Below are 23,569 nucleotides of genomic sequence, written 5' to 3' on the forward strand. Positions count from 1 at the left end.
CTTCACTGCAACAAAAAAAATAACTCTTTGTCATAAAAAAGAATAACTTTATAAAAAAAATAAACAAAAGTAAAATTTTATAAATTTAAAGTTTTTCATAAAAAAGCAGATAGGCTGGTGACAATAAAACTTCTTGCAAACTTGCTTGTCTGACGTAAGTATCTGAAGTAAAAAACCATTTGTGTGACGGTTGACCATCTTCAATGGTTGTGGTCCGTCTGTAAGAAACAAAGTGCCCATTAAAGTTCCAATCCCCCAGATGAATGACAACTGACGTCAGTTGGTATAAAGATGGACGTGTCAATTTCGGTACAAAATGAGAAAGACCCCCCTTTAAACCACCCTTAAGAGTTGGCTCAATGGTTTTATTTTCCATTTTATTCAACAGATCACTTTGACTTAAAGTTCTAGAAATTTTTTCCTCATTCTTGGGTTTTGTTTTTTGGTTTGGAATATTCCCATTGGGAAAAATTTTTTGTGGATAAGTAAACGTAAATGGACTTAAGTCTAATATTTCTGGGAATTCAACAAAATGATTTTGCTTCATTGGCATTCCACCACACCACACCAACCTTTGCAAATGTATACACAAACATTGTGGCATTTTTGCAATGTGGGATTCCTTATAGAAAGACGATTTCGTCATTTTAATTATTTTATCAAAATTTCTCCCACCAGTATCTTTTTTGGGAGATTGTATTTTTGATAAAATCATGTTTGTGGTCAAGGTTTCAGAAGAATAACCATCTTGCTTAGGAGTTGATTGGGCCTGTGGTTTTACATTCTGATTAGCATCAGGACTAAAAAAGTTCCGAGTCGACCCATTAATTAAATGAGAACAATTAATACAATGAACTTCATGCACAGTTTCTTTAGCAAAAAAAGACTTTAAACAATCTTTTAAAGTTATTGCACTTCGCCAAGTTGTGCTTATTGGCATACTTAAGCTGTCAAAGCTTTCGTAAGTGACAGGATTTTGTTGCAAGCAACTACAACAACGCAACCTTAATGATAGGGTTCCATGAAACATCCGACTTTGAGTAACATCCCCCCAACTCTCAGGAATTGAAGTATTCCTACGAATTTTATCCAATTTTTTGTTGCATTGAAAAATTGCTTTAAAATCGTTTTGGCTATAATTGTTTGTAATTTTTTCCAACTCGGATAGAGTGCAAAGCATTCTTTTTCGATTTTGATGTTTTGTTTCCTCATCAAGTGTTGTGACAATCACGTGAAAAAATTCATGAGCATCATGTTCATCATATGAGATTCTCCAACCTCTTGCAGACAAATCAGCCAACAAATAAGTTGGATCGTAGGTCAAATCATCTGTTCCATTATGTAGAACATTCATGATTTCTTTTAACGTGTCGGAAAGCATATTTTTGCCCTTGCATTTAGTTTTATTTATAAATTTTATAAAGGAAGGTTGGCCCGCCAAAGATTGCAAAATCACATTCATGAAACATGTATTTCCACAATTGACCAAACCAGGAAATGCTTTTCGTTTTTTCTTTCTCTTTTTTGTCTTTGTATTCCTAATATCTTCGGCTTTAAATAACGAAAATACTTGCCACCCAATAAAAGATGCAACTGTTATTGCCAGTGAAGTAAACAATGCAATTTTGGAATATTTATTCATTTTAGGTTCAAAAACAATTTAGTTATCAGATATTTAAGCAATTTGATTACTGTTTCAGTGTTTCATCTGTTCATTGCTGAAAATACAAAAAAAAAATTGTTAAAGTATTGTTTATTAGTTTTTTTTATTTGCAGTGTCGTATGTTCTAAATGTGTAGATTTATTAAAACATGCAACATATTTTGATTTGAGAATTTTCCTGTTATTCCTTTTTGCCTAAGTCAATGCTAATTCTGCAAGGTTAACAATAGCACACTCTTGTCAGCTTATATTTGATAGACCATCAGACTATACGGTCAGACGGTTGTCAGTTATAAGACATTTACACACTGGCAGACTGGACACACATAGACATTATAGTTAACCTTGTCCTTGTATACACCAAATAAATCTAACCATTTATGGCAAGTATCGTAAAAAGGTATATATGTGTTTTTACGGTCTAGCATAAAACAAATCAGACACACGCAATCTAACAGTTCTTAACAAGTCTGCTTTTACACGCTTTAGTTGCTCAACTGCTCAAGTTAGCAGCTATTGTAGGATACTTGTCATCAACAATAGGCAAACGTGCCTTCTTTTACCATCATTTGCCATTTATTCGACATTTTTTTGCACTTTAATTAGGAACACGTTTATTTTAAAAATAAAGTTCAGTGTTTTGATTTTTAACTAGTTAATGTCGCTGCCAATGCCAATTTAACTATATATGTGTTTGCATAACTTTTTTATTTTGAAAGAAAAAAAGCATGGATTTTAGTAATTTACATAAAGCAACAACGTTAAAACAAATTGCAAGCAAAAACAAAATTTATCAACTAAATTAAATAAAACTATTGGAACTATTTTTTAACATTGCTACAATGGTGTGCAAGTTTTATAATATGGTTAAATAAATGAAATAAAATGCTAATAATAATTTGACAAAAACAATTAATTTAATATGTCATTTAGTAATAATAGGTCAATATTAAAAATAAGGGATTTTTTACATTAGATTTCTTTATTTTTTTTAACAGCATTTATTTTTACATAATATGGTTATAAAAACTGATTAACCAGAATAACCAGATAAAAACATGTTAGACCAACCACACAAAACAAAGAAGGTATCGTAAAAAGGGAAGTGTGATAAATTGAAAGATACCAAAGAATTGAAATTATAACACCTAAAAAAAAATTAAAAATAAATTAAAATATTTGATTACATCCAGAAAAGTATACATTGTAATTATTAGGAAAAATATAACCTTTTATTTTTATTGATTTAAAATATTATCAGATGTTCAACCATAAAATGTATTATTACAAATGCAATATAACATAAATAATCTACCTAACTTAATGTATTATAAAATGAGATTTGCATTCACTATTTAAAAAAGTTTTTACCAAAAATTGGTCGAAGAAAGTGTCCGACATTAAGATCATCTGTGTTAATAATATGATTTGCATTATCTGTATTGGCTGTTTCAGCTGATAAGAAACAATGAATAACTGGAATGTCATCATTTTCTTGGCTCTAGAAAAAAAAACTTGTACTAGAAGTCATATGTCTTTTTTCCCATACCTTTGTCCTTCATGCGGAAAAGTTGACTTTAGGATGTAACATTGGCTAATATTTTTTACCCTGACCCAGTCTCTAGTTGACAATGGCAGTTTTGAGTAATACTAATTATAATTTTTTATTAAATGAACTGTAGATTTAGTATTTTCCATGATCTCATGTCAAAAAGTTAAGTCTAATCACTTAACAACAACATCTGTGCAATGGTTGAAAAAAGGGTTAAATCATTTCCAATCTACCAAAATCATGCTAAATAAATAACATTTAATTTATCTACCAAACTATGTTTATGTTACCTTAGCAGGCGGTTTTATTCCACAATCAGCTAAAGTAGCACTATCATCTCGAAAAACTTGTCCCCGGTAAATAATTCTATACCGGTGTGCTGTAGCAGCTGGAAAATGTTTCCTATAAAAATATAAATATGTTAATTCTAAAATATAACACTGTATAATCAAACAGAATAAAACATAATGCAAACTACCTTCTAAATTCTCCAATAGTATCCAGGGATTTTACTTGAATTGTTTTTATTCTTTCATCTAAGAATTTTAAACGAATTAAAAAGTGACCACTCTCAATATTTGAGTTTTCAACACTTTTTCGTTGTCTTAGATTTGTTTCTTGAGAACTTGAAGTACTAGGTATGTTTTCGTCAGAAATCCCTTCAACATTTGGGATGTTTATATTTTCAAATGATTCTGCTTCATTAATTAGTGTTTGTGGTGAAAATGGTTGTTCAAATTCATTAGATGATGGTGTTTCAGATGTGCTAGGAGACTCTGCAGGTGAAGCTTGGGGTGTACTTTCAGTATTATTCTCTGTCGATGCAGTAAATAAACTGGAAAATATTGAACATTTACATTTAGTAATTTAAATGAGCCCTGTACTAATAGAATCAAATTTATTAACTTTCATGTAGAGCATGAAAATGGTGGCTGGTCAATTCAACCCGTTGACAACTCAACACCGGACAACCCAACTCCGGACAACTCAACATCGGACAACTCAACACCGGACAACTCAACCCGTGGACAACTCAACCCGTGGACAACTCAACCCGTGGACAACTCAACCAGTGGACGACCCAACCCATGGACAACCCAACCCGCGGACAACTCAACACCGGACGACCCAACCCATGGACAACTCAACCCGAGGACAACTCAACCCGAGACAACTCATACAGCATTTTATTAGTTCATTTAAATCTGTTTTTTTTTGGCCCCGCGCAAAGTAATGCTATATCTTGTTTTGAATTGTAAAACTGCTAACCAACGTGCAAAACATTCAAAAGTTATGTGTCTACTTGGTCACAAGCTGTTTCGGCGTTGATTTATCCGCGGATCAAGTTGTCCGATGTTGGGTTGTCCTCGGGTTGATTTATCCACGGGTTGGGTTGTCCACGGGTTGAGTTGTCCACGGGTTGAGTTGTCCACGGTTTGAGTTTTCCACGGGTTGAGTTGTCCAGTGTTGAGTTGTCCGGTGTTCGGTTGTCTGGTGTTGAGTTGTCCGGTGTTGAGTTGTCCTCGGGTTGAATTGACATGGAACCATGAAAACTTATATTTAGGTTTTTTGGAAACTTATTCAATATATTGTAAAAAATAGAAATATACAGGAAAAAATAAAATTTACAACAATTTATTTTTAATCTGTGTGTTTTGCCTAAGTTAAATACAAAATAAAACTTACTTTTCAGAATTAGGTATAGTAGTAACAAATGGTGTTTCAACAACTCTAGTGGATAACCAGGCAATAACCACAGTAATTATAACAAATAAACCACCCAAAACAATTGTAACTTCATCTCCAACACCTTCTATCAAATTTGATTCCGTCATAATTTACAAGTATAAACAAATAAAATATTTCCTATGTTGGTTCTCTATGTACTGTCTTTAAAATGTATATTAAAAATGAAAAAAAAATGCTGAATGGTCTTAAAATGTTAATTAATGAAAATCCTGATTATCACACTATTCTGCTAATTGTTAACAGGCAGGAAACTTAAAACAACTTATTACATAAACTCTTTTTTGTTAACTAGCTGACTAGGCACCGCAGCTTTGATGCAATTAAAGAGATTTGACATTTTAGTACCACTACCTTACTGCGATGTGCTTACTATAAGTAAAGGGGGGCCACGAGATTCGTCCGTAAGTAGGTTCGGCGTAAAGTACCTACATAAATTATACTGGATTGAAAATATATCGAATGATTTAAACCGTTAAATTGATGAATGTCGCAATAAATAAATAAGGGTCACATAATTTACCCTATAACCCCAACCATTACCTATTTGGAATACACTCAATACATTTGATTCATTTTGAATGGGTCTACATAAAAAAATTAAAATATTTTTTTTAATATATGCCTCGCCATAAAAACTCCGTATAACATGATGAAATTCTCTCACAACACGATAATACTTAATAATTTAAACGAGTTGTAAACAAATCGAGTAGGTAACTTAGTTGTGACGAATTGATACCAGTGTTATTTTACCTTGCTTGGCAGGCCAATTTAAAAAAAATCACAAAAATTATAGCACCAATAGATAAGTACACTATTCCTAACTAGCATTACAGCTAATTTTAATACAATTTAAAAAAAAAAAATCACAAAAATAAAAACATAGAAATACATAAAATCTATATCCGGTTTTTAGTTTTTAATTATTTCGTCACAGTCGCTTAATTGTTTTTTATTATCAAAGCGTTGGCGCTTCAATGTAAGAGAACCATAGTTTGATTGAAATCGTTCTAGCTTTTCCACGTGGTTGATGTGTTTTAGTTTTATACATCTGTAGTTATTATTAAAATATAAATAATATTTCAACGGGCATTTATTGTAAGAAGTGAGCGAATTTGTATTAGTTCTCATTTTTAAAACAAGGTTACCTATAAAAGTCGGGTTTTGATTCTTGTGTAAACTTTAGGATTTTTATTATTTTATGTTTTTCCTTTGTAGATTGAAGCTTTTAAAACATATTTATTTTAACAAATGGTAGTTATAAACAGTGCTACAACTTAAAAGTATTAAAATGCAACCTCGTCCTAATAGGGAAATACCCCGCCCAGAAATAAATTCTGCGCGATCCAATCCAGGAACTTTTTCTAACCCGTCGTACGTTTTTCCAGTTCATTTTGGTTTACCACAATATGTTCTACGTCCACGTTTTAACCGACCGATTATTCTTCCACCTTCAATGTTTCAAGTCCAACATTCCAACAGAGGCATATCACATTACCATGTCGCTCATAACAATTTTAGAAGTAACACCAGCATCGCTTTTTGGTAAGTTTATTTATATACAAAAACACACTTGATGTTGTATATTTCATACAATTGTATTTTCCATAAGCTACCTGATATTTGCACGTTAAATTGTGGTAGGACACGTCAAATCACACCTGCAATGTCTTTTCCGACTCTACAAGCGTATCCTTTGCCACCTTTAGCGGGGTATTCTAATTCGCGATATTGGAACAGAACGGTAGCCCTTTTAATTTTTTTAAAGTTGGTTGTAATACTTTATTTAAGTAAAATTGTAAACACAATTTTTTATGATATTTTAAAAGCATGCTTGGCATCTTAATAAAAAAAGATTTAATATTAAACGACATTTTTTTGTATGGATCTTTATCCTCGATGTGGAAAAGTTGAATGCGCGACTTAAACATAGAGTAACATAAGTTACTCCGACACAGTCTCTAGTTGCCTGTGCCAGTTTAGGATAATATAGAGACTATAATTGCCCGGTAGTTATGCTGCTGATTAAGTGCTGACTCAGCAGGAGTTCCATATCGTTTATATCGCCTTACTCATGGGCTCTACAGCATGAGATCAGTGGGGGAACCCACGACCACATAGTGGTGTAGCAGGAGTTCTTACCACTACACCACGCTGCCGGTAAACTTATTAACTAATCAACCTTGAATAAATCCAGGATTATAGAGCATACAGGTCCGTTGCAAATTTACCTCATAGTGGTAGTTTTTGTCGGTTTTGCAAAAGCAATGGTGAACATTCTTCTGTTTATCTTAGCCATACTTTAAAAGATTCTTCGGGAAGAAATGTATGCCCTATTATGCGAAGGTACATTATAACTATTTTATAGTTTACTGTTGTATTAGTTGTTTGCCACTATAGAAAGTACTTAAACCAACTCTCAATTCAAAAATTAATATTTTAAGACATGTTTGCGAAACCTGCGGCGCTACAGGAGATTATGCCCATACAAAAAGTTATTGTCCAAAGAACGATGAGAAGGGTTCCATGAAAAGTAATTTATTGACCCCTACTATGGCGTGTGGTAAGAAGCGAAGAGATTTTAGACACAGAAAAATTTAGCATTTTGTATTTAATGTATTTTTATGTAGCATTTTGTAGTTCTTATATTTTTTGTTCGCGTAGCATTGAGGCCACTTTGTTGTTTTCTAATAGGCTACAATATTTAAGTTTCTTTAGCCTTTCATTTGTTTAAAACTTTGTTCTTTTTTCATTCTCTTTTTGATTTCAAAACCAGGTTTTTTAGCATCAAATTTAAATTTAAACTGTAATAAAAACACGACCATATATTTGCTAACCGAAAAAACAAATAACTGCCTTAAATTTTAAAATGCTTTTGGGTCGTTTTTGTACAGTGATTGTTTGTTCATGTGATTTACAACAGCCCAGCACGTTAAAAACGACACATTTTATGATAGTTATTTTACAATATTTTATATAAAAAATGCATAATAAAATTTTACAGAAAATCGCCCAAAATAAACATTTAGATTAGAAAAAAATTGACATTACCAATGGAACATATTAAGTCACAATTTTATAACCATTTCTGTGCACATGTGGTAAGATAAGTATCGTAACCTGACGATATTATACCACCACCTTTCTGCCAGAAAGCTGGCAGAGAATTTTGCTTGGGCGGATAATTATAAAAAATAGTGATTCCAAATATTTTATAATCGTACAATACAAAAAATAACGGAGTAAAATAGCCCCTTTAAAGGGAACAAATTCAAATCAAACCTAATATATAATAAGTTGGCAAGGATCTTAACACTTAAAAATTAAAATAAAATTAAACAAAACATTGAAAAATTGTTAAAAGCAGGAGTAAACTTTTGTACTGAACTAAAATACGTATTATTACTGACGTTACAAATCGGGGGTTTTGACAACTTACCTATAATGTCGCTCCAATTTATTTTTGATATTTTGTGAAGGACAACGTACCCAACCACGACATATTTTCAAAAAAGTGAACAAAATATTAGAAAGTGGTCAAATACAGGTGTAAACTTTGTATTTTCGTAATATACGCTATATAAGTGACGTCACAAATCGGGGGTTTTGACAACTTACCTAGCATGTCACTCCAATTCTTTTTTTATATTTGGTGGAGGACAACGTACCCAACCACGACATATCTTTAAAAAAGTGAACAAAATATTAGAAAGTGGTCAAATGCAGGTGTAAACTTTGTATTTTCGTAATATACGCTATATAAGTGACGTCACAAATCTGGGGTTTTGACAACTTACCTAGCATGTCGCTCTAATTCTTTTTTTATATTTGGTGGAGGACAACGTACCCAACCACGACATATTTTTAAAAAAGTGAACAAAATATTAGAAAGTGGTCAAATACAGGTGTAAACTTTGTATTTTCGTAATATACGCTATATAAGTGACGTCACAAATCGGGGGTTTTGACAACTTACCTATCATGTCGCTCCAATTTATTTTTGATATTTTGTGGAGGACAACGTACCCAACTACAAGTTATTTTCAAAAAAGTGAACAAAATATTAGAAAGTGGTCAAATGCAGGTGTAAAATTTGTATTTTCGTAATATACGCTATATAAGTGACGTCACAAATCGGGGGTTTTGACAACTTACCTAGCATGTCGCTCTAATTCTTTTTTTATATTTGGTGGAGGACAACGTACCCAACCACGACATATCTTTAAAAAAGTGAACAAAATATTAGAAAGTGGTCAAATACAGGTGTAAACTTTGTATTTTCGTAATATACGCTATATAAGTGACGTCACAAATTGGGGGTTTTGACAACTTACCTATCATGTCGCTCCAATTTATTTTTGATATTTTGTGGAGGACAACGTACCCAACCACGACATATCTTCAAAAAAGTGAACAAAATATTAGAAAGTGGTCAAATACAGGTGTAAACTTTGTATTTTCGTAATATATAAGTGACGTCACAAATCGGGGGTTTTGACAACTTACCTAGCATGTCGCTCCAATTCTTTTTTTATATTTGGTGGAGGACAACGTACCCAACCACAACATATCTTTAAAAAAGTGAACAAAATATTAAAAAGTGGTCAAATACAGGTGTAAACTTTGTATTTTCGTAATATACGCTATATACGTGACGTCACAAATTGGGGGTTTTGACAACTTACCTATCATGTCGCTCCAATTTATTTTTGATATTTTGTGGAGGACAACGTACCCAACTACAACTTATCTTCAAAAAAGTGAACAAAATATTAGAAAGTGGTCAAATACAGGTGTAAACTTTGTATTTTCGTAATATACGCTATATAAGTGACGTCACAAATCGGGGGTTTTGACAACTTACCTATCATGTCGCTCCAATTCTTTTTTTATATTTGGTGGAGGACAACGTACCCAACCACGACATATCTTTAAAAAAGTGAACAAAATATTAGAAAGTGGTCAAATACAGGTGTAAACTTTGTATTTTCGTAATATACGCTATATAAGTGACGTCACAAATTGGGGGTTTTGACAACTTACCTATCATGTCGCTCCAATTTATTTTTGATATTTTGTGGAGGACAACGTACCCAACCACGACATATCTTCAAAAAAGTGAACAAAATATTAGAAAGTGGTCAAATACAGGTGTAAACTTTGTATTTTCGTAATATACGCTATATAAGTGACGTCAGATATTGGGGGTTTTGACAACTTACCTATCATGTCGCTCCAATTTATTTTTGATATTTTGTGGAGGACAACGTACCCAACTACAACATATCTTCAAAAAAGTGAACAAAATATTAGAAAGTGGTCAAATGCAGGTGTAAACTTTGTATTTTCGTAATATACGCTATATAAGTGACGTCACAAATCGGGGGTTTTGACAACTTACCTAGCATGTCGCTCCAATTTATTTTTGATATTTTGTGGAGGACAACGTACCCAACTACAACATATTTTCAAAAAAGTGAACAAAATATTAGAAAGTGGTCAAATGCAGGTGTAAACTTTGTATTTTCGTAATTTACGCTATATAAGTGACGTCACAAATCGGGGGTTTTGACAACTTACCTATCATGTCGCTCCAATTCTTTTTTTATATTTGGTGGAGGACAACGTACCCAACCACGACATATCTTTAAAAAAGTGAACAAAATATTAGAAAGTGGTCAAATACAGGTGTAAACTTTGTATTTTCGTAATATACGCTATATAAGTGACGTCACGAATTGGGGGTTTTGACAACTTACCTAGCATGTCGCTCCAATTCTTTTTTGATATTTTGTGGAGGACAACGTACCCAACAACGACATTCCAAAATATATTAACATAAAATGTTTATTCCACAATTTTGGAAAAAAATTTGTAATTTTGTAAAGTGTCATCCTAATATAATTTTCCCAATTTTTAAAGGGTGTTTGATTAATTTAATTCTATTTAAAATAGTTAAGGTACAGTCACATTCCAAAATACCAAAAATAAATTATTTACTTAGCATACTTAGCGTAAGGTTGTTGGTTAAAACCGATTGTAAAGAACAGTCCAGCACACTTTTAACAAGTGTGATTATCAAAATTGGAGCGACATGATAGGAAAGTTGTCAAAACCTCCGATTTGTGACGTCACTTATATAGCGTATATCACGAAAATACAAAGTTTACACCTGTATTTGACCACTTTCTAATATTTTGTTCACTTTTTTGAAGATATGTCGTGGTTGGGTACTTTGTCCTCCACCAAATATAAAAAAAGGATTGGAGCGACATGCTAGGTAAGTTGTCAAAACCCCCGATTTGTGACGTCACTTATATAGCGTATATTACGAAAATACAAAGTTTACACCTGTATTTGACCACTTTCTAATATTTTGTTCACTTTTTTAAAGGTATGTCATGGTTGGGTACGTTGTCCTCCACAAAATATCAAAAATAAGTTGGAGCGACATGATAGGTAAGTTGTCAAAACCCCCGATTTGTGACGTCACTTATATAGCGTATATTACGAAAATACAAAGTTTACACCTGTATTTGACCACTTTCTAATATTTTGTTCACTTTTTTGAAGATATGTCGTGGTTGGGTACGTTGTCCCCCACAAAATATAAAAAAAGAATTAGAGCGACATGCTAGGTAAGTTGTCAAAACCCCCGATTTGTGACGTCACTTATATAGCGTATATTACGAAAATACAAAGTTTACACCTGTATTTGACCACTTTCTAATATTTCGTTCACTTTTTTAAAGGTATGTCATGGCTGGGTACGTTGTCCTCCACAAAATTTCAAAAATAAATTGGAGCGACATAATAGGTAAGTTGTCAAAACCCCCGATTTGTGACGTCACTTATATAGCGTATATTACGAAAATACAAAGTTTACACCTGTATTTGACCACTTTCTAATATTTTGTTCACTTTTTTGAATATATGTCGTAATTAAGTGCGTTGTTCTTTACAAAATATCAAAAATAAATTGGAGCGACATGATAGGTAAGTTGTCAAAACCTCCAATTTGTGACGTCACTTATATAGCGTATATTACGAAAATACAAAGTTTACACCTGTATTTGACCACTTTCTAATATTTTGTTCACTTTTTTAAAGATATGTCGTGGTTGGGTACGTTGTTCTCCACAAAATATCAAAAATAAATTGGAGCGACATGATAGGTAAGTTGTCAAAACCCCCAATTTGTGACGTCACTTATATAGCGTATATTACGAAAATACAAAGTTTACACCTGTATTTGACCACTTTTTAATATTTTGTTCACTTTTTTAAAGATATGTCATGGTTGGGTACGTTGTCCTCCACCAAATATAAAAAAAGAATTAGAGCGACATGCTAGGTAAGTTGTCAAAACCCCCGATTTGTGACGTCACTTATATAGCGTATATTACAAAAATACAAAGTTTACACCTGCATTTGACCACTTTCTAATATTTTGTTCACTTTTTTAAAGATATGTCGTGGTTGGGTACGTTGTCCTCCACCAAATATAAAAAAAGATTTAGAGCGACATGCTAGGTAAGTTGTCAAAACCCCCGATTTGTGGCGTCACTTATATAGCGTATATTACGAAAATACAAAGTTTACACCTGCATTTGACCACTTTCTAATATTTTGTTCACTTTTTTAGAAATATGTCGTGGTTGGGTACGTTGTCCTCTACAAAATATCAAAAATAAATTGGAGCGACATGATAGGTAAGTTGTCAAAACCCCCAATTTGTGACGTCACTTATATAGCGTATATTACGAAAATACAAAGTTTACACCTGTATTTGACCACTTTCTAATATTTTGTTCACTTTTTTGAAGATATGTCGTGGTTGGGTACGTTGTCCTCTACAAAATATAAATAAAGAATTGGAGCGACATGCTAGGTAAGTTGTCAAAACCCCCGATTTGTGACGGCACTTATATAGCGTATATTACGAAAATACAAAGTTTACACCTGTATTTGACCACTTTCTAATATTTTGTTCACTTTCTTGAAGATATGTCGTGGTTGGGTACGTTGTCCTCCACCAAATATAAAAAAAGAATTAGAGCGACATGCTAGGTAAGTTGTCAAAACCCCCGATTTGTGACGTCACTTATATAGCGTATATTACGAAAATACAAAGTTTACACCTGCATTTGACCACTTTCTAATATTTTGTTCATTTTTTTAAAAATATGTCGTGGTTGGGTACGTTGTCCTCTACAAAATATCAAAAATAAATTGGAGCGACATGATAGGTAAGTTGTCAAAACCCCCAATTTGTGACGTCACTTATATAGCGTATATTACGAAAATACAAAGTTTACACCTGTATTTGACCACTTTCTAATATTTTGTTCACTTTTTTGAAGATATGTCGTGGTTGGGTACGTTGTCCTCTACAAAATATAAATAAAGAATTGGAGCGACATGCTAGGTAAGTTGTCAAAACCCCCGATTTGTGACGGCACTTATATAGCGTATATTACGAAAATACAAAGTTTACACCTGTATTTGACCACTTTCTAATATTTTGTTCACTTTCTTGAAGATATGTCGTGGTTGGGTACGTTGTCCTCCACCAAATATAAAAAAAGAATTAGAGCGACATGCTAGGTAAGTTGTCAAAACCCCCGATTTGTGACGTCACTTATATAGCGTATATTACGAAAATACAAAGTTTACACCTGCATTTGACCACTTTCTAATATTTTGTTCACTTTTTTAAAAATATGTCGTGGTTGGGTACGTTGTCCTCTACAAAATATCAAAAATAAATTGGAGCGACATGATAGGTAAGTTGTCAAAACCCCCAATTTGTGACGTCACTTATATAGCGTATATTACGAAAATACAAAGTTTACACCTGTATTTGACCACTTTCTAATATTTTGTTCACTTTTTTGAAGATATGTCGTGGTTGGGTACGTTGTCCTCCACAAAATATAAAAAAAGAATTGGAGCGACATGCTAGGTAAGTTGTCAAAACCCCCGATTTGTGACGTCACTTATATAGCGTATATTACGAAAATACAAAGTTTACACCTGTATTTGATCACTTTCTAATATTTTGTTCACTTTTTTGAAGATATGTCGTGGTTGGGTACGTTGTCCTCCACAAAATATAAAAAAAGAATTGGAGCGACATGCTAGGTAAGTTGTCAAAACTACCGATTTGTGACGTCACTTATATAGCGTATATTACGAAAATACAAAGTTTACACCTGTATTTGACCACTTTTTAATATTTTGTTCACTTTTTTGAAGATATGTCGTGGTTGGGTACGTTGTCCTCCACAAAATATCAAAAATAAATTGGAGCGACATGATAGGTAAGTTGTCAAAACCCCCAATTTGTGACGTCACTTATATAGCGTATATTACGAAAATACAAAGTTTACACCTGTATTTAACCACTTTCTAATATTTTGTTCACTTTTTTAAAGATATGTTGTGGTTGGGTACGTTGTCCTCCACCAAATATAAAAAAAAAATTAGAGCGACATGCTAGGTAAGTTGTCAAAACCCCCGATTTGTGACGTCACTTATATAGCGTATATTACGAAAATACAAAGTTTACACCTGCATTTGACCACTTTCTAATATTTTGTTCACTTTTTTAAAGATATGTCGTGGTTGGGTACGTTGTCCTCCACCAAATATAAAAAAAGAATTAGAGCGACATGCTAGGTAAGTTGTCAAAACCCCCGATTTGTGACGTCACGTATATAGCGTATATTACGAAAATACAAAGTTTACACCTGCATTTGACCACTTTCTAATATTTTGTTCACTTTTTTGAATATATGTCGTAGTTGGGTACGTTGTCCTCCACAAAATATCAAAAATAAGTTGGAGCGACATGATAGGTAAGTTGTCAAAACCCCCAATTTGTGACGTCACTTATATAGCGTATATTACGAAAATACAAAGTTTACACCTGTATTTGACCACTTTCTAATATTTTGTTCACTTTTTTGAAGATATGTCGTAATTAAGTGCGTTGTTCTTTACAAAATATCAAAAATAAACTAGAGCGACATGATAGGTAAGTTGTCAAAATCCCCGATTTGTGACGTCACTTATATAGCGTATATTACGAAAATACAAAGTTTACACCTGTATTTGACCACTTTCTATTATTTTGTTCACTTTTTTGAATGTTTGTTGTCGTTGGGTACGTTGTCCTCCACCAAATATAAAAAAAGAATTGAAGCGACATGATAGGTAAGTTGTCAAAACCCCCGATTTGTGACGTCAGTAAAAACACGTATTTAAGTTTAGTACAAAAGTTTACTCCTGTTTTTAACAGTTTTTTAATGTTTTGTTTAATATTATTTTAATTTTAAACTGTTAAGTACCTTGTTAACTTATTATACATTAGGTTTGATTTTATTTTGTTTTATTTAAAGGGGCTATTTTACCCCGTTCTTTTTTGTATTGTACGATCAAAAAATATTTGGAATCATTATTTTTTATAATTATCCGCCCAAGCAAAATTCTCTGCTACTCTCTGCCAGCTCTCTGGCAGAAAGGTGGTGGTGATATTATTGTAGTTCTGAAAAAAAAGGTCACGTATTGCTTTTTTAAAAGCATTAAGTCGTAACTTTAAAGGTTAGTCAAAAGTTATCAATCTGGAAATAAAGAATAAAGTTAGTAAAATCAAAATGCCAAATATTAAAATATTCAGTGGCTCGTCTCATGTTGATTTAGCCCAAAAAATAGCTGACCGCCTTGGAATCCCGCTCGGCAAAGTTGTTTCGCGAAAGTTTAGCAATCAAGAAACGTGTGTCGAAATTGGTGAAAGCGTCAGAGGGGAAGATGTGTATATTCTGCAAAGCGGATGCGGGACAATTAACGACAATTTAATGGAAATGCTTATTATGATACATGCTTGCAAAATTGCATCCGCTTCGCGTGTTACAGCATTAATTCCTTTATTTCCCTATGCGAGACAAGATAAAAAGGATAAGAGTAGAGCTCCCATTTCGGCCAAACTTGTTGCAAATATGCTTTCCATTGCAGGTGCAGATCATATTATTACAATGGATCTTCATGCTTCTCAAATTCAAGGATTTTTTGACATACCAGTGGATAATTTGTATGCTGAACCAGCTGTGCTTAAATGGATAAAGGAGAATATTGTTGAATGGAAGAACTCTGTAATAGTTTCACCAGATGCTGGTGGAGCAAAAAGAGTGACATCTATAGCTGACCGACTAAATGTAGAGTTTGCTTTAATTCACAAAGAGAGAAAAAAGGCAAACGAAGTGGACAGAATGGTGCTTGTTGGAGATGTACGTGAGCGTGTTGCTATTCTGGTTGATGACATGGCAGACACATGTGGCACAATTTGTCATGCTGCAGAGAAGTTGATAAACGCTGGTGCAACAAAAGTGTATGCTATTTTAACACATGGAATTTTTAGTGGGCCTGCCCTGTCTCGTATAAATAATGCTTCATTTGAAGCAGTCGTTGTTACCAATACAACGCCACAAGATGAGCATATGCGACAAGCCAACAGGATTAAAACCATTGACATCTCGCCAATTTTGGCTGAAGCAATAAGAAGGACACACAATGGGGAATCAGTGTCTTACTTGTTTTGCAATGTTCCTTTGTAGTGTTGGAAAAAATTGTGCTAAGCCACTTGTAGCATGTTTTTATACCTGTGGCTAGTGTTTTTTGATTGTTGATACACGAAAAAAAATTCTGTTTCAAATGTCAAGGTTTTGTAAGTTTCTAATACTTAATCCTGTTTTAGCTTTGTGCTCATCTTTTTAATGTGGTTTGCGGTGTGAATAATCATGACTCTTTTTAGTTGTTTTCTTTTTACCTAAGGTTATGTTAACACTGATCTTCAAATAACTGCCACAATATCAAACATACACAAGTAGTTTTTAAATTGCAATTTTTAGTATATTTTAGTGCCTAAATAAAACCTTATTTCTGTACCAATGATGTTTTGTACACTAAACAATTACTTCTTGCTGCACAACACCAAATTTTTTAACACAAACTGCCAAAATTTTCCTCATTTTTTGACCTACCTTTGTTGTTTTGTGATTGCAGATTGTTAACATTATTATAAGAAAAAAAACTTAGTTATTTAATAAATATGTCAGAAAATACTAAAATAAACCCCGACTTGGAAAAAGAAAGAGGAAATGCAACATTTAATGTACAAGAGTTGGCAGAATTGCTTTACAATGGACCTGATGAATTAACTAAAAAGCGAAAACTTGGTTTGTTGCTTGAATTTATTATGAATATATATAATTAAACCAAATAAAAAAAATTACAGGTTAAACCTAAAAACCTGAAAAAAAATAAAAATTTTAATAGTGTCAGTAAGGTTGCATATATAAATGCAATTTAAGTAAAAACTGATCTATTTTTTAGTAAATTTGTTTAATGTATTTATATATTCAAATTTATATCACAGAGGAAAAAGTATTTAATGATCCAGATTACAAATCAGTTCCAACAGTTTTTTTGTCAAGAGAGGAACAGTATTCTGAAGGACTTAGAAAAGCAACCAAAGCCATTTCGAAAAAGGATTCACTTGGCAGTTTAATCGAAAATCATAAAGATTTGATGACCTACAATTCGTGAGCCTTTTAATTAACATTGTCATATCTCTGAATTAAAATCTTTATTTTGAAAACAATTTTTTTTATCAGAGCTATTATTGTTATTACTTTCCATTACTTTTTATTCCTAACCATTTAATTGCATGATTCTGTTTAAAGAAAAAGGCAAGGCTTAAAAACACATTTTGTTTCAGATAAATTTATTAAAAATAATCTGCTGTTTGCGATGCATTGCTAAGATTAGCGCTTAAGTGTAACTATAAAACACAGTTTAATTTTATAAGTTTAAGTAATCCTAAATCAGTAAATGATAACAATTTTATCTGTATATTTTTAGGAATGTAGATTAATTTTGTCGGTGTAATATGAAAAGTATTAAAGTAGGTAAAAATATGACTTTTAAACAATAAATTATTATAGGAAGGTCATTACTTTTAAGTAAATAAAAATGACTATTAACAAGATGACTTGCACTTATATTCTTGCACGTTTTATTGTGGTTAAAACGAGCTATGTCATTATTTGTGGTTTAATGTTTAACTAATTTTATAGCCTTATTCACAATGCAAGCTAGATACTCTAGAAAAAATAAAAACTATCACAAATATTGCTTATATTTGATGTTGTTTGTACAAAAATGAATAAAACTTTTTTTATTAAACTTAAATTTTAAACTTCTTAAAACTAAAAAATTGTGGCATTTAAATTTTTTTTAACACATTTTGTGATAAACAAAGAAATGTAATTCATTTCCAGTGTTAAATTTATTACTGCTTTGGTTAAAGGGTTAAAATGGCGAAAACCGCATATTCATGTAATTTTCATTTTTTGTGAAAATAAAAATAGCTATTGTGGTACACTACATAATAAATGCTTAGTATAAACAAATATTTGTTTTGTTACATTGTAGTCTCAATATAAGATTTTAGCCATCTTGTTTAGTAAATTTACAGTTTGTTTTTTCAGAAATGTGGTGTCACCAAATGTGATGTTTGATTTGAACTATGGAATGTTTGCACCAACTATGTTGGGTCAAGCCACAGATGAGCAGAAGGAAAAGTGGTTGATTCCTGCACTAAATCATGAAATTATTGGCACATATGCACAAACTGAGATAGGACATGGTAAGCATAAAACTATGTTTAAACGTTTGAAAAATATTAAGGCCATTTATTATGCTACACTTTCCTTATTATGCAAATTTAGGCTATTTTTAGGTGTTTGTATAGAAAACTTTTGAATACTAATAATATTTGTAGGAACCTTTCTAAGGGGGTTGGAGACTACTGCACATTATGATCCGCACACACAGGAGTTTGTCCTCAATTCTCCAACCACTAGTTCCATCAAGTGGTGGCCTGGTGCTTGTAAGACTTTAAGAAATTATTTAATTAACAATTACGTTTTTTTTACTTTTTCCAAGAAAGATTTTTTAAATAATTTCAGAATTTAAAACCTAGTTTAAACAATAATTTTTTTAAGTGGGTAAAACTTCAACTCATGCTGTGGTTATGGCTCAACTTTACACAATGGGAAAATGTTTCGGAGTTCATCCATTTGTTGTTCAACTTCGAAGTTTAGATGATCATCATTCACTTCCTGGTATTAAATGAACTTCATTTTTAATTCTTTATGTGTAAGAAAAAATATCTTTAAATAAGACATTAAACAAAAAGTATAATTTTTTCTATGCTAGATAACATGGGATAAATTGAATTATGCATTTTCGATGTTTATCATCAAACCAATGCTAGTGTTTTAAGATATTGATGGTATTTACAGTTAGGTGTAGATAATATGGACTGTTTTTTAAGCTGATAATTTTTGCTGATAAGTTAGTGTCATAAGGAGAAAAGGAAAATGGGTGATTGTTTTGTGTAACTTTGTGACTCTGATTAATATTATTTCTTAACTTATGATTTACCTTAAGGTGTAACTGTTGGAGACATTGGTCCAAAGTTTGGCTATGGAGCAAATGATAATGGCTTTTTAAAATTAGAAAACTGTAGAATTCCAAGGACAAATATGCTAATGAAATATTCACAAGTAAATAGTCTATGTATTAGAAAGTGGTAAAGCGTAAGAGATTAATGAAATACAGTAAAACAACTTATTAATGTATATGCAATATGATAAAAAAAAATTTACATTTTTTACATAAAATAAAAATTGTTTCTTCAATTTTTTGTTTGCTAATTTCTGTTTAATTTTATGCCAGGTTTCGCCAAGTGGAGAATACAGCAAACCCCCCAAAGCAACTTTAACATACGGAACAATGACTTTTGTGAGAAGTATCATTGTAAGAGGTGGGGCCATAGCATTGGCTCAGGGTTGCACCATTGCTGTTAGATATAGTTGTGTTAGGCACCAAAGTGAAATGAGGCCAGGGTAAAACTTTAAACTCGTTACAAAATTAGTAACGTTTAAATTATCTTGTGCCACTAACTAGTTTTAAGTGAAATTTTTTTTTTTTTAATTGTGGGCTGATTTTAACGTTACAATAATATAAAATTAATATTAAAAATCTTCTAGAGAACCTGAGCCTCAGATTTTGGATTACCCCACTCAACAACATAAGATCTTCCCTCTTTTGGCCACAGCTTATGCTTTCCACTTCGTGCAGATCACAATGATGAAAATGTACAGTAATGTGACTGAAATGGTCAATCAGGGAGATTTTTCAAGATCTCAAGAGGTATATTTAATATTAATCTTGCAAATTTCCTGAATTTATTAATTCTTATACAACTGACATTTTATTGTTTTGACATTAAATTTCTATTACACATTTCAAAAGCTAAATAATACTATACGGTTCTAAATTAGAACTTGAAGATTAAGCCACGCATATCTTCTACAAACTTTAACAAACTTGTAAACAATAAAACCAAAATGGTGCTTTAAATCAGTTATTATTTATTTGATTTAAATTTTATTGTGAAAACTACGTAAATTTTAGATAGAATACTAGTAAAACCCTTGTGGAAGGGCATGTCTTTATAAAAAATATTTGAATAAAAATTGTTTTTTAGGGAATGCACAGACCAACAAAGCATTTTTGTTGCTTAACAGTTCAAACAATAGTTTTAAACTTAAAAATAGATAGTTACAAAAATAATGCAAATCTGCCTCTTACTTGAACTGTATTTAAATTTCAGTTACATGCATTGTCTTCTGGCTTGAAAGCATTTACATCTTATGTGGCCAACGCAGGTCTCGAGATACTAAGAATGTCATGTGGTGGTCACGGGTATTCATGTGCGAGTGGTTTTCCCAAATTGTATACTGATTACACTCCTTCTTGCACTTATGAGGGGGAGAACACTGTGCTGATGTTGCAAGTTGCACGGTTAGTATATTTTGTCAATTAAGATGCTTAAAAAGGTGTTTTATTAATCAAATTTGGTTGTTAGTACTTTTTTATTACTTTTTTTTAAAAACTGCATCCATATATAAAAAAGCTTGGTGGAAGATATATATACACATATGTCCAATATATAAGCCCTTTAAAATATATAAAACTGTTGTCGTTTGTGAGTAATCATTGTGTATTTACCATATATTAAGAGCAATTGCGACCATATTACAATGACTAAAATGCCAACCAGATGGCCGACGACAAGTTACCAATGGTAAAGCAATATCTGTTGTTTAAAGATTTTTGTTTGCTTAGATATTTGATAAAATGTGTTGGAGATGTCAAAAAGGGGGCAGTTTTACCTGGGACAGTTTCTTACTTACAAGCAATCAAAAATCCAATTCGAAGGTCAACTGGGGTCCGTGACCTAACTGATTATGATGTCATAGATTCACTCTATCAACAAAGAGCACTAAGGTACATTTATTTTACACTAAATTCAAAATTTGTAACTTGATAAATTTTGGTTGGATATTAACAGTTTTTATATTTTAAATAAAAAAAAATTATTTTTTATTTATAAAATTGCAAGTTCAGAATAAAACATAATTTACCACTTGTTTTGTTTTACTTAGTCAAATTTTGTATTCTTCCAAAAAAGTGGATGAAGCCTTAAAAAATGGAAAGGATTTGGTCGGAGCTCTTAATTCTGTATCAGTTGAGTCAGTTCGGGCTGCTTATGTAAGTAGATTAAATGTTGGTCAATAAATATTATTAAAATATAAAGTTAAAAGTTTTAATTTAAATAGGTTTAGTATATGGAGGTTTGGTAAACATACCATGATTGGCAGTTTGTTTTTATATTAGTATATTTTTGTTAATTCCTATACTATAGTTAGTAGGTTTTCTATTTTTAACTATTTTGAAATAAATCTATAAAATTTGTTTAAATGTAATAATTACACTAAATACTGTCTTTAAGGTTTTTTGGGTTACTTATTAGTTTTTTATTTTTAATAATGGTTTTATTTTACTAGGCACATAGCCATTACTTTGTGGTTCAAAACTTTATTGAGCATGCTAAACACTTGGACATCTCCCAACCTTTAAGGGAAGTAATAAACCAGTTGGTTTTACTTTATGCATTGGAAGGTATTTCAACTTTCAGTGGAGAATTTTTGGAGGTAAATTGATTATGTCCTATTTGGAATGCTGTTTTTTACCTAATTGTATATATATATATATATATATCAGTTGAATTTTTGTAATAACAAATTATAAATTTACAACAGGATGGTATACTAAGTGGAGATGAAGTGAAAAAGATAAGACAACTATCTGTTGATCTTTTGCCAAAAATTCGTGTCAATGCCCTTGCTCTTGTTGATGCTTTTGATTATAGGTAAATGGCCTACTTTTTATTTAGAGATTTTTAATATCTTCATTACAATCAATGTGTCTTTCAGGTTCTAATTTAAATGTGTGTATGGTTATTACTTCTTTAAATAACTAACAAAAATTATACAGATCTGTTGTTTAGTTTAAAAAAGTATGCCAAACTGGAAAACTCAGACCAATTTAATAAAATTGGTTTACAACATGTTAGGGCAAAAAAGTTGTTTTTTCTTCAGGATATATTTTCTTTGATATTAATAATTAAAAATAATATGTTAACAGGGATGAGACATTGGACTCAGTATTGGGAAGATATGATGGAAATGTTTATGAAAATTTGTTCAAGTGGGCCCAAAACTCTGCACTTAATAAGACAGATGTACGTAACATTTTTAATTTTATTTTTTATAAATATTTTTGTGTGAGATAACAGGTCAAATTAATAGTACTTTTTAGTTTTATTTAAAACTAAATTTTTTTTTTGTTTTAACGAGAAGTATGATTTAATAGTTTTTTTCTCAATTGTAAATTCTTTTTAGGTCCACCCGTCTTATGAAAAATATTTAAGGCCCTTGCTTAAAAGAAATCAGTCTAAACTTTAAGTTTTAAAACTTTACTCAATAGTATGCTACTAGTTGATTCAAAGTAGTTTTAGTATTTATTATTAAAAGTAATTTAATTATAAACTTATTTCTCTTCTCTTGCTACTTTAATTGGAAAACTATGCAATTAAAAACTTTAATTAATTTATATATGAAATTTTATTTTAATTTTTATTGTTTGTTTTTTAGTAATTGTGATTTATTAAAAATAACTTTGACATAATATATACCCATAATAGCTTATGTAAAAGGCTGACTAACTAAGTCATTTTTTTTAAATACTATCTCTATGTTATGCTATCTACCTTATTTTTTTATGATTTATCATGGGGCTATAAATTATATTTAAACCATTAGTTAATTTTTTATACTACAGACATGGACACTACTAAAAGTATTTTACGCACTCATTTCATATTTTATTAATTTTTAAATATCTTATATTAATATCAGTGTGTTTTATTGTATATATGGTATTGTTATTCACATTTTTAAAATATATATTATTATATATTTAGTTAGACTTTAAAATTCCAGCAATGCAATTTTTATTTTGTTGTCAACTTTAATGTATTGTAAGTTTTATAATTGTATTAATATTGGTATAGTCTATAATTCAAAATGTTTGTTAATCTATAATAAATGTATGTGCTTAATTTAATAGGTA

At 31.4% G+C, this 23,569-nt stretch overlaps 4 protein-coding genes across 5 annotated transcripts; 2 read left to right on the forward strand and 2 right to left on the reverse strand.

Annotated features, from left to right (window-relative positions):
- LOC145742977 (ubiquitin carboxyl-terminal hydrolase 30-like) lies at window positions 1–1,705 on the reverse strand. Its single transcript, XM_082560824.1, has one exon. It carries the CDS (start codon window positions 1,640–1,642, stop codon window positions 86–88), a length of 1,557 nt encoding a protein of 518 aa, XP_082416950.1. The 5' UTR covers window positions 1,643–1,705; the 3' UTR covers window positions 1–85.
- A 779-nt stretch (window positions 1,706–2,484) lies between these two features.
- Window positions 2,485–5,101, reverse strand: LOC145743287 (transmembrane and ubiquitin-like domain-containing protein 1). The gene is made up of 5 exons (XM_082561210.1): window positions 4,901–5,101; window positions 3,693–4,049; window positions 3,505–3,616; window positions 3,034–3,163; window positions 2,485–2,810 (listed from the first exon to the last, which is right to left on the reverse strand). Exons 1-5 carry the CDS (start codon window positions 5,047–5,049, stop codon window positions 2,683–2,685), a joined length of 876 nt encoding a protein of 291 aa, XP_082417336.1. The 5' UTR covers window positions 5,050–5,101; the 3' UTR covers window positions 2,485–2,682.
- A 10,400-nt stretch (window positions 5,102–15,501) lies between these two features.
- LOC145743653 (ribose-phosphate pyrophosphokinase 2) lies at window positions 15,502–17,023 on the forward strand. The gene has a single exon (XM_082561671.1). The coding sequence runs from the start codon at window positions 15,622–15,624 to the stop codon at window positions 16,576–16,578; it is 957 nt and encodes a 318-aa protein (XP_082417797.1). The 5' UTR covers window positions 15,502–15,621; the 3' UTR covers window positions 16,579–17,023.
- A 17-nt stretch (window positions 17,024–17,040) lies between these two features.
- LOC145743652 (peroxisomal acyl-coenzyme A oxidase 1-like) lies at window positions 17,041–23,301 on the forward strand. Of its 2 annotated transcripts, none has more exons than XM_082561668.1 (15): window positions 17,041–17,199; window positions 17,400–17,565; window positions 18,514–18,671; window positions 18,807–18,914; window positions 19,030–19,149; window positions 19,478–19,593; window positions 19,766–19,935; window positions 20,080–20,242; window positions 20,706–20,896; window positions 21,221–21,382; window positions 21,541–21,646; window positions 21,943–22,089; window positions 22,198–22,307; window positions 22,583–22,679; window positions 22,840–23,301. In XM_082561668.1, exons 1-15 carry the CDS (start codon window positions 17,073–17,075, stop codon window positions 22,900–22,902), a joined length of 2,004 nt encoding a protein of 667 aa, XP_082417794.1. In that variant the 5' UTR covers window positions 17,041–17,072; the 3' UTR covers window positions 22,903–23,301. The 2 variants fall into 2 exon arrangements, with proteins under 2 accessions (XP_082417794.1, XP_082417795.1); XM_082561669.1 differs by lacking the exon at window positions 17,041–17,199 and adding an exon at window positions 17,885–17,927 and having other exon boundaries at window positions 17,508–17,565.
- Window positions 23,302–23,569: the final 268 nt, after the last annotated feature.

This window comes from Corella eumyota, chromosome 2 (genome assembly GCF_963082875.1).
Source record: "Corella eumyota chromosome 2, kaCorEumy4.1, whole genome shotgun sequence".
Taxonomy (NCBI): domain Eukaryota; kingdom Metazoa; phylum Chordata; class Ascidiacea; order Phlebobranchia; family Corellidae; genus Corella; species Corella eumyota.